This window comes from Styela clava, chromosome 5, assembly GCF_964204865.1.
Source record: "Styela clava chromosome 5, kaStyClav1.hap1.2, whole genome shotgun sequence".
Classification (NCBI taxonomy): Eukaryota; Metazoa; Chordata; class Ascidiacea; order Stolidobranchia; family Styelidae; genus Styela; species Styela clava.
The window spans coordinates 2163568-2175800 of NC_135254.1; the positions used below are offsets into that span (position 1 = coordinate 2163568).

The following is a 12233-nucleotide window of genomic DNA, read 5'->3' on the forward strand; positions in this document are numbered from 1 at the left end:
AATATATTTAATTATACTGTATCATTCGACGAAATCATGCGGAACACACGGACAATGACGGTAGTCTTGTAAATAAAATTCCCGTTATTTTTAATTAGATATAGAACCTTGGGTGTCGCTACTTGATAACTAGCTTTGGTTCCTCGCGACTTCCATTCCCTAGTAATATATATTTTTCTTCTAATATTGTGCACGATTGTTTTTTATTGGTTAATAAACTTGACTTGACAAATAAAATCGTCTATTTAGGAAACGCCGAAGAGATACCACTAGAAAAGAGTCAGCATCGCTTGCCAGAGCTCAACAACTTGCGAAGGAGATTGAAGAAGAAGAAGGAAGAAAGGTAACATTGTGTTGTCACATTGAAACAATTTAAGATATTATTATGTCGTAGAAAACGAGAGAAAATTCGATTTTTAGGTAATTTTGATTCATTGGTGACTGACTACCCTGCGTGAGTTCACAGGCTCGAATCCTGTTGGGATAACTATGTGTGTGAATAAACACTTAATTTTAAATATTAACTTTACGGAGTCAAAACATAGGTCAAATCATTTATATTTATCGCCACCAACAATTTGCTTCAGCAATCTTTGGTGATGAATAATTGATATGTCGCCATAATAACACAGCGAAGCGTGCCGTGAATATGTGTTTCCTATAATAATATGTATCATCTCTCGTTTCCACGTAAGCTTTGTACGCAAAACACCCATTTTTCAAGACAAAATAAGCACCCAACTCAAAGATAAGCACTTTTCTTAGAAATAAGCACAAATCTTAGAAATAAGCACGGTATAGTAACCCTGCCTATATCTGACTCGTCTTATCAGCTTTCAGCTAAATAATAAAAAATATAAAGAGCGAAATATTCTGAGCATATTCCTAATGCTTAGCACGATGCGCCACACCGCTCGTCTTAGCGACTATTCTTTCCCCCTGAGTGAAAAATGCAAAAATATAAAACAATCAAAAAATAACAAACGTTCGAAAGGTATTGCCCGATTTTACATTGTGTCATTATTTTATTGTGTTCTTTTGACTGTTTTTGGTGGACTGGCACGTACTTTACGTTTTTAACTTTTCTGTTAGGTTATGCCCGTCCTCCAGGTCATCTGTATTTTTTGTTTGTCCGTTTGTTGTTGTTTTGTTTCTTTCAGAGTGACAAAAATAAAATTGATTGATTGAAATATCACAGATTAATGGCGTCACCGGAGCAGACTCGGACGATGACGATAGCATTGATGACGTAGAAAGTGAGCGACTTCAAGACGAAGAGGAAGAAGGGTTGTACTGGATTGTTGACGGACCAATGACCGATGGAATTATTGAGTAAGTTTGTTTGCGAGCTGCAAGGGTGATTCCAGGGATTTTCAAAGATGAGGGGGGGGGAGGCTGAAATTTCTAATTACCAAGTCATACCATATCAACTAGCGGGTCTGAAAACAAGGTTCTTAAGAGTATGAAGCTCTAAAAAGCATTTCAAGCTTCAAAAAATGTCTTTGTATGAAACAGTTAAATGCTTTTTTTTTCAATTTGAAAAGGTGGAGTTCCTTACCCTCAAACTTACCAGTTTGAGTCCTGCATATACTAGCCTACAGGCTAATATCGATTTTCAAGTCCATGCTTCCGAAAACAAATAACTGGCAAACTAATCCTATACCCGACATAGACTGGTAACCGGACGAGAGGCCATGGTTCGCCATATGGTTAAGCTGTCTTATCGGCTTTCCTCTCCCCCGGGAAAAATATGTAAATCTTATTCTAATCCTTTTAACCAGGAGATCAGGTCAAAACTTTTGTGAAATCAAAATCAGGAATCCTTTCTCATAATTAATTATTAACCGGTGAAATGAGAAAAAAATTTGACTCCACTATTCTTGTTTAATACTTTTGTAATTGCCTTAAAACATTTCAAATATTTAATCCTTCTCCAGATACCTTGACGACCAAGAACATGAATTCTGGAAACTGATGATCAATAAGTATTTGCTGCCACTTGAAGAAAATAAAGTATGTTGATTGGCTGTGAGCTCTTATCGTTTTAGTATCAGTGTGCTCTCTGTACTATTGTGTGCCATGGACACTTACCTATTCAGAAAAACACAAATTTTTTAATCTTTCTTCCATAAAAGCAATACCTTGCTTTATAAAAACATACATAATTTTTTTACCCTCAATTACTAAATTATCAGTATAGTGAGGCAAAATTTTTTTTTAATATCATTTTTTTGTATATTTTACTAAGTAATGTATCTTTATTTCTCTCTTCTAATTTATTTTGTCTTCATGATTGTATGAGTGTGTGTGTTTTAATTAACCTAATACTTTTGGGTGAGCGAACACATACCACTTCTTTCGACAACACCTTTGAATCTGAAGTCTGTATGTTTTAAACCTTATTCAAGGTTTTGTATGCTCTCCTGATTCTAAAATCAGTTTTATTTTATTACTTATCGGACTCGATCGGTAGGTATGTTGATGGGTATTTGTCTGTCTGTTTGTTTCACTTTCGTATGTTACGCGATATCTCATGAAAGCGAGGTTGGATCTGCTCCAAATTTTACATGTGCATTCATCATATCTCGGACCAGAAGCCCAACAATTTCGGATGAATTATGTCGTATAATTTGCGAGTTATTAATTAATTAGGGATGGGACACGTGGTGTCGCTATTGAGTCAGAGCGAAGGAATCGAAACCGCAGATCGAAAAGTCGGCGGTCTCCGATCGCTATCTAGTTTTTTTATCGATTATTTTATTGTCCATTATGCTTATTATGGATTCAAGATAAACTTTTCACAAAACAATAGTTTCAACTCTCTTTTTACCAATTACAGGCAGATCAAGCACGAATCAAAGACGACCTTATACAGCTTCGTAACAAGATGACGGGAGCATACTTTCTGATCAACGGCCTATGGATCGTGCTGACTTTCTCACTGACACTTGCTATCCAGGATATCAACATTACTTTCTATGATAAGAATGGAAATGAGATTGTGGTGAGTGAACTGTAGTACTTTTATTTATTTTTTATTTTTATTACTTATCGATTTTAATCGGTAAGTATGTTGATAGGTATTTGTCTGTCTGTATGTCTGTTAGATGCACGCAATATCTCACGAAAGCGAGATTGAATCTGCTCCAGATTTTGCATGTGCATTCATCATATGTCGTACCAGAAGCCTATTGATTTTGGATGAATTATGTCGTATAATTAGTGAGTTATTAATTAATTAGTGATAGAACACAAGGTGTCACTATGGAGTAGTTAGGATCCCCTAACTCTCGATCGATAAGTCTTCGGTAACTCTGACCGATATTTTCGTTATTTTTGTTTACTATGTAAGTTATCTTAAGTTTATCCCATTTTTTACACTTTATAATTTCTCTGTGGTTGTGTGTGTGGATGCGTGTGAGTGCTTTAGGTGAGTGAATATGAACTGTGAAAAAATTTCCGTTAATCATACACAAACAGAAATTAAATTGTAAACAAAATTAAATAATTTACTCCATTTTTGTAGAAGCAATCAAGAAATTTGTGAGTTACCACTACCCCGCTATATTTGGTAGGCAAAATAGTTACACAATGCCAGACATCAGTGAATGCCTTAGCAAGGCCTTGTGTGAAAAGATTTTAATCATTTCAAAATTAAGTACCGCTAACCAGTGGTGGGATTAAATTTTTTTGTCAGCCGGTTCCATCACAAACGTCATGTTTTTCACCCGGTACAAAAATCCTGTTACAAAAAGTCATTGAGAGTAACCAGTAATGCTAACTGGTTCGCTGATCTCATAAAATTCTGTGAGACGGTTCTATAGAACCGGTGCGAATCAGCTGAATCCCACCACTGCCGCCAACCCTTTTCTATATCACAAGCTGCTTGTGTCTGGTTTGATGGGATGAAAAATTAAACTCAAATTATTCATTTCAGCTTCAACCTCTGGCGTTCCTCTTCTTGATTTTCTTCCTAATTATTCTTGTGATCCAGTTCTTGACTATGCTTGTTCATAGATGGTCCACATTTGTTCATCTCATGTCTGTAACAGATTTCGGCTTCAGAACTAACAGATACGGGGTAAGTGTTTGCTTAATAAGTTAAAAGTCCTGGGTTCAAACCCTCTGCCCACCACTTCAAATAATTTTCTTATGCTTTGAAATACCAAGTACATGATCTTTCAGTAGCTGAGTTTTCAGAACCTAGTTTGAGCAAACTTACACATTTTTTGATCTGGATGTGTCATTTTTTTATCAGTGCTTTTGTCATTTTAATTATTAAATGCTTGCTTCAATCAAAACTGCAACTCTTGACACTCTTGCCAATTTGTATTGATACCCCTTTCACTTTTAGTTCAGGGCTCAGGACCTTGCTTTGAGCAAACTTGCAACTCTTCTATCAGAACTCAACGATTAGTTGAGCTCTTGGAATCTCGCTTTAACAGGGCTTAAACATAACTCTCATCAAGTTTTAGGCTGAGTGCAGGTCCAAAACAAAGCTGAATAATTCATCTGTATTGATTGAATCACAATAAAATGCCACATATCTTCCAAGTCTTCAAGATTCGATTCGAAAAAATATTTGATACGATTCTAAAATCATCATGTATTCGAAATTCCCAGTCGTACTACTAGCAACTCCACTATCAGTTATCAAATTTTTCTAAAAGCTGGAAAAAATCTCTTTCTAGTCTAAGTAAAGCAATAAAGAATAAAATCAATCATTCCTCAATCGTTCCTAACAGTGTTTGTTTTGTAGTATGAAGCGTAAGCATAAGTCAGTTGTAATTGATCCGCTGGCCGCAGTCGGAGTATCATTGCGCTAACCCAATGATGACCCAATGATAACTGAATTTTATGAGATTGTCTTTATGCAATTGAGATCATGTTAAACAATAAATGAGATCGCATACCAAAGTAGCACCCGATAATTTTGTCATAAATGAGAAATGTAGTACCTTGATATAAGGCTTTATTCAACTTAAATCTAAAGCACTCTTAGAATGAATCTAAAGTAAAATATAACACAAGTAAATGTTATTAAACAAGAAAACAAATACGTATCGAATTGCTGATGCTAACAGTAAGTGGCTCAATAGTTGAATGAATAAAGTTGAAAGCGTTAACATACTACATCTACAGCAATGATTGGTGTCTGATTTAAAATGCTACAGCAATGATCGCTTTACTGCAGCTGTAGAAACAAATAGATACATTGAGTTACATTTACGAGTTATTACAAATTTCCTGAAAACTGTCTTTCCAGAGCAAGAAAAGCAAAAGCGACTCCAAACTTGAAAATGATGATTCTAATAACAACAAAGGAAGAAAAAAGAAGAAGCGAAACGGTGATCAACACGTAGAGATCGAAGAACAACAAGAGGGGAGCCAGTACACGCATGATAACCAGGCCTATGAGTCGAATTTCAGCTTTAAGGGAAATCAGTAAGTACTGACTTAAACTTTGAATAAGGATTTGAAAGTCGACAGAGCGTTTCTTTGAAGTGCACAAGCAGAAGCGCTTACTTAGTGCCATTCGCGATAATTTGGATCAGATCGCATTTACATATTTATCTCGGGGAGAGGAAAGCCGATAAAATGGCCCACATGGTCTCGTCCAGTTCATATCTGGTATGGGATTAGTTAGCCAGTATTTGTTTTAGGAAGCATGGACTTGATGGTGGAGGAAGCCACACAACGCTCCTTTGGAGGCCATGAGCAAATTCGTTTGGTCCGTTTTTCAGCAAGTCATGATGATATAACTGAGTTAGGACGGTCTACAATTCTAAGAAAGTCTAAATTAACTGGTTTGACTTCGTTCAATAATATTAAGATAAAAACAGCAGTAAAATCTCATTCACTATTTGCTTAAGCTTGTTTTGTCTGGAGAAGTTATGCTATTCTTATTTATTTTTATAAAACTCTATCGTTCAAGCATCCTTGTGACAATTGACATATACTTCTCCGAAGTAGAAAGTAAACAAGGATATAATACCTGCAGTTCAGTAAACAATACCCTAGTACTGAGTTTTCCAAACTGGGGTACTTGATGAGTGCACAGGGTTCCGTGACGATATAAAGGGGCTGATTAATTTGAAGCCATTTTTTATTTTTGGTGAAACGTTGCAGATGAATATCCATTGTTGCCAGAAGGGGAAATTAAAAAAACCTACATGTGTGAGGCAACATCTTTTCATCTTTTACCAATTTGATGACAAAATACAAGTCGAGACTTGCCGTAGATTCGGACCTACGATTTTGCTTATCACAAATTGCTACGACAATTGATAAATTGTGCAGTGAACTGATCCAACACATTATTATCGTTCGTGTTATTGTGATGTAAATGAGACATTACCCTTCCTCGTTGATTAGGCACAGGAATTGATACTGCGTAAAATGACGGTTCGTCGAAATTAAGATTTTAACACAGGGAGTCCGCAGCTCAAAAGGTTTGGGGAACATTGCCTTAATACACCCCTTATCCCCATAAACTCAACAATTTTTTCCGTTTACAGGACCCAGTATGATACCAGCAGAGCGCAGACTATCAGTGAAGGATCGGATATTGAAAACAACTACGATCAACTCGGGTCAGTAGAGGGTTAATTTATCTTATTATTTGATTTAATATTAAATTTCCACTATTATTTACTGACGTTTAACAAAGCATAAAGCGCACCGTATTATAGAGCGCACTGTCAATAAATTGCTTATTTTAGTACAGCGTTTCTCAAACTTTTTTTGTCCCGAAAAACCTGCGTTTTTTATCTCGCCTTGCGGAAAACCAAGAAATTAAAAAGTAAAATTCATAATAAAAAAATTGTGTAATAAATTTACTTTGTGCAGTGTTCTGCGGATCACTGTTTGAGAAACGTTGTTTAAGATTATTCATACATCAGGCCAAAAGATGCAACAATTTTGAAAGCAATATCGGTATCGCGTGTAGGCAATAAAGTCTAAAGCACCGATCCATACTTTAGGCCAGGGTGGTCCAAACCCAGGCCCGCGGGCCACATGTGGCCCGCCGCGTCATTATCTGTGGCCCGCGTTACATTCGGAGAGTTTTCAAAAAATCGCATTTTGTGTTGTTTCGAAATAAAATTAATCAGAAAATTAATTGACATATTGTTACATCAATAATGTCACTGAATTGACTAGTGTTATGGCTAGCTGAGGCAACTAGCGAAGTTGAATGATGTGCTTGACAGTCTAAATTATTATCTGGCTTTCTATCTTTTTGTCTGGAATATATGATAACAATAAAGGCATCATAGAAAACTAAAAATCGAATGCGGATTCTACTGGCCTGGGATGGCTATCTCTGATAACTATGTGTTTCAACAATAAAAGCGTTTGTTTTGCATTGCACTGTTTATCTATTCTTGGCACAATTGTGACCCGCGAACAATGCAAAAATAATTTTGTGGCCCGCGAAGCCGACAACCTTGGACCACCCTGCTTTAGGCACACTGGTTCAAAAGGCTCATGATCAATTTTTGTAAAAAAAAAGGGGGATCCAGATTTAAATTGTGCCTGTGTCTGTAAAATACGGTACTACTGAAAGATAGAAATAGATAAAATCTATTTTTAGTTCTGGAACATTGAAGAGTCCTGCCATAACCCACGACTTTGGATATGCGACCCCTGACAATTTTTCACGGCTGTTGTTGAATTGAGATAGTTCCACGTTATTATTTAACTCAAAATAAGAGTTTACTTTATTTCCAATTTGAAATTATTTTGTTGAAGCACTAATGTTATTAACTTTTTGCGCCCCCTATTCAAATACCGGTTGTCATACCCTAAATAGGATAGGATAGGATAGGATTTACATATTTATCCCGGGGGAGAGGAAAGCCGATAAGACGGCTTATCCATATGGCGAACCACGGCCTCTCGTCTGGTTACCATTCCAAGTCGGGTATGGGATTAGTTTTTACTGTATTGTTTGTTTTCGGAAGCATGGACTTGGTGGTGGAGGAAGCCGTAACCGACCAGCGGTTACGTGAACCACCCAACGACGGCGAGGAGTCCAGCAATCCTCTCGCACATAACCATCCTTGCATGGGATTCGAACCTGCGAACCCACGCAGAGTAATTAGAGGTGCGGTGGCGAGCGTATTCCTAACGCTTAGCCCGTTGAGCCACACTGCCGCGCCGAATAGGCCAATACAGGCTTCGTGTTCAAATGTTTGAGCATTATTTGTTTTTGTTAGCCTCTCTATTTTGAGGGATGACTTATAGCCAGTGATTTTCCTACACCCTCCTTCCAAAATTTCAAACGCAGAGCCCCCACTTTTTTAAAAAAATATATTTTTTTGTAGAATTGGACCCGTTTCATCCATAAGATGGAGTAACGGACATCACCCTGGTATGGCTGAAGCTCTTGGGTCAGCGGGGGCTACCTCAAACGTGGAAGAAGAACCCACGTACAGTGAGATCGGTGCTCAACAACGTAGTAACGGAGGAAAAAATTCCCTCGACATGAATGCTATTTTCGGAAATCAACCCCGAGATGGCGCTCAATCACCTGATGAACAGGATAAGATGGATAACACCGCATTTTAAATTTATTTTCAACTTTTATGACGTCATAAAATGCTTAATATATGATTGTTGCAGCATTTTTCTTGTGTATGAAATCATAAAACGCTTATTATATGACTGTTGCAGGATAGTGTTATTTGAATTTCAAATTTCTCTTTGTGTATGACGTCATAAAATGCTTATTATATGATTGTTGCAGCATAGTGGTATTTGAAAGTCAAATTTTTTTCTTTCGAGATAACGGGAAAATCCATAAATGTTGACTTTTCATCTGCTTTTATATCAGTTTAACATAATTTAACAACGTAATTATGACGAAATTATTGAAACAATTCGCGGCAAGAAGCTATCATTATTATCGAACAATATATTACCCCAAAATGGCAGGAAAATTTAAATTAACTGAGCGACTGTTGAATAAATGTATTTTAATTTTATTTACATATATATGCTGTTATTACACTTATTGTATATTTTTTGCTGACTTTATATATAGAGGCCTTATTTTGGAATGTATTCGTCATATTCGTGGTCATGAAAAAATCCGAATTTTGACTATTTTTGGATTGTTTGTTAACTGTTTTTAAAATGCGATTCATTTTAATGTACATTTCAGAAGTCTTCACATTTCGAATAGAATATTCTTGAATTTCAAATATTTTCGAACAATATATTCGCAAAAGCGGTGTCATTTGCAGGCCTGATATAAAATTCGAACATTGTTGTTTATTTCCAATCTGCAGATTTGGGATCCGAAATTTTTGAATATCTGACTTCAGTTTCAAATATCGAATTCTGATTTACAATAAATTTGACTTCAACGCTGGGATAAATTTGATCACAAAACATTATCGATTGCTTTCGTTTTTTTTTATTCCATTTCTAAATATTAAATTTATTTTTGATTACTGCTTTGTAAGTCCCGTAAGCGTTAAATGTCTTCAACACCAATGAAAACATCCCGGCCCAAGCTTTCATTTCTGTTCTCTGACTTATACATACTCCCAAGTATGGCCAATTGATAAAACAATTGAATAATCGCCGCCCACGCAAGGCCCGTGTTTGTAAAAAAACAATTTCTATATGTGACATGCCTGTTCAACATCTCTGACGTAACTAACAAATAAATGTATATTCTGATTTCTGATACACTTTTTTAATATTTTGAGGTTTTGAACAAAATCTTGATCTTGCAATCCTTAATTCTTCAATAATAAAGATTTTAGGCTAAACGGAGAGGCTTTTTGACTCCACCTAGTTACTGTCAGAATGGACATTTTATGCCAAAGTTTAGATTGAAGTAGACTCAAATTACAACACTTTAGTTATGCTCATTTTCTTCCAATACGTGTATTGGATTTTGTGTTTCCGAATATAAAATCAAAAAATTCAAATTTGATAATTTTTTTTTATTAAATTCAGCTTCATTTTTCTAACTAATTATAGATTTCAAAACGTCTCGAATTTAAAATATTCATGAATAATATCATCTGAGTTATACTACCATAGCAAAATGGATATTTTGTTATTTTTCAAAAATGCATATTTTTCTTCAAATTGATCTAATAGATAGTGTGTTTCATAATTTTTGAATTTCCAATCGAAAACTTCTCCATTTCAATTTAACTTCGATTAAATATGGATTTCGGACGGTTTTCGAATTTCGAGTCGAATATCTCGAACCTCGAATTTTTATAACAATATCTGACTTATACCACATTAGAAAAATGGATATATATTTGTGATTTATTTGAAGTTTCGATTTGTTCGTGAGATATAAGTTTCCTAATTTCAGATTCAGAATATTTTAAATTTTTTCTTTCCCAATTTTTTATCATGTGCTTTGTTTCTTCACCAAAATAGAATTCAAAAGTTTTCAAATTTCAATCGAGTATTTTCGAATAGGATTCATCGATTTTATTAATTGCACTTCAATTCTTCAACTAAGTGTCAGACTGTCCTTTGAAGTTTCAATTTTGTTATGAAATCAATTCTCAATATATCTTAACCAGGTTTGTTGTTTTTTGATCAGTATTTGTTCAAGTATTTTTATTTCATTTAATACATCTGTGAGGGCCAAAACAATATATGGTATCGATGAATACCCTTTGCAATTTCGAAAAATTTGAAGACTATATGGTCATTCTATACTACATTGTGTGATTCTGGATTTTAAACCATGAATTTTGAAATCCAGATATTTCTGAATTTTGTTGATAATTGTGCTTGGCTTTTTTGATATAGATTTCATTAACATAAAATTATGTAAAATATAATTTAAAAAAAGTATTATCAGCCAATAAAGAATATTTACGTATGAAGTATGTGATTTTTTTTCAGTTGAGGAGGGGGATTTTTGCATTGAAAATTATGTGAATATCTATTTGGTAGTAGAACTCTGAAGAACCGTGGGCCACAAGTCTTGAGTGTCTTTGGGAGGGCCACAGATAAAAAAAATATGAACTGAGGTTCCTTGGACGAGAGGGTGCATTTTAATTTTTGCCAAATCGGTATTTCAGATATCCAAAAGTACTCCCGTAGTATGTGTACCAGGTTAGGATTAGGCCATAATTTTATTCCGATTTTCCTTATTTTAGTTCTGTTACGATTTTGGGGACTGTTTGTGTTGGCCAAGTGAATATACTCCCTGTCCATAGGCATTCAGTCCCTTTGCACAACCTGATGTTAAGTAGGTGAACAAAATTAGTTACCTCTATATTGGTACACATACTTCTGGAGCGCCGAGTCAAAATTTGTACTTTAAACAGGAAAACTGCACTGCAATCGGAATCAAAGTTGCTATCGGGTGTAGTGGACAGAATCAAATTTGGGACCTTCCTAGTAGTATATGAATACTTGGGGCTCCCGAAGTATGCGAACCAAGATGGCGGACATCGGAATGTAATATGTGTACTAGGTTAGGGTTAGGCCATAATTTTAGGTATAAATACTACGGGAGGCTCTTGGCTAGTCTTCGAACTGATAATAGGACTAAAATAAGGAAAATTGGGAAAAAATTATCGCCCAACCCTAACCTGTTACCCATGTTACGTTCCGATGTCCGTCATCTTGGTTCGCATCCTTCGGGAGCACCGAATACTCACATTATCCAGTAGGTTTAGAAATGCAGATTGGGCAGGAAATTCAAATTTTCAAATCATTTTCAACTCTGACTGCATCATTACTAATTTGATGATTGGATGATTAACTATTTCAAAACGTGGTGGGGTAAGTGAGAGGGAAAATCCCGAATTTGTTATTTGGAGTGGGTGTCAATAATTTAGGCCATAATTTCATTCCGTTTTTCCTTATTTTGGTTCTATTACGAGTCCGGGTTTACCAAGTGAACACCCCCTGCCCATAGGTTTCAGTCCCTTTAATCAAACAACTTGATAAAAAGTAGGCGAACAAAATTAGTTACCTCCCTATTGGTACACATACTTATGGAGGGCCGTTTCGCGGAATAAGAACATGCCAGCAAATGGAATCGAGTTAAAATATTATGACATCCGAATACGAGGACCAGTACCAGGGCAAATTTATTCATCGGAATCGGTTTCAATATTTTTAAAAGGCAAAAGATCGAGATGCTCCTAGTCTTTACAGTTCTGGTTACACAACAGCAGACAAGAGCTTTTTAATGTAAAAGACTCGTAAATGTTTTTGCCACAATTATCTCCACC

The 12233-nt window shown here is 35.7% G+C and overlaps 1 protein-coding gene across 2 annotated transcripts in view; it reads left to right on the plus strand.

Moving 5' to 3' along the window:
- LOC120343891 (chitin synthase chs-2-like) overlaps positions 1–9718 on the plus strand; it is a 57791-nt gene extending 48073 nt beyond the window's left edge. For both annotated transcript variants that reach the window (XM_078112840.1, XM_078112841.1), the window contains 8 exons: positions 250–343; positions 1199–1332; positions 1938–2013; positions 2840–3004; positions 3938–4081; positions 5267–5445; positions 6519–6593; positions 8328–9718. In XM_078112840.1, coding sequence (XP_077968966.1) covers positions 250–343; positions 1199–1332; positions 1938–2013; positions 2840–3004; positions 3938–4081; positions 5267–5445; positions 6519–6593; positions 8328–8571 — 1111 coding nt within the window. In that variant the 3' untranslated portion in view covers positions 8572–9718. The remainder of the gene's footprint in view (positions 1–249; positions 344–1198; positions 1333–1937; positions 2014–2839; positions 3005–3937; positions 4082–5266; positions 5446–6518; positions 6594–8327) is intronic.
- Positions 9719–12233: the final 2515 nt, after the last annotated feature.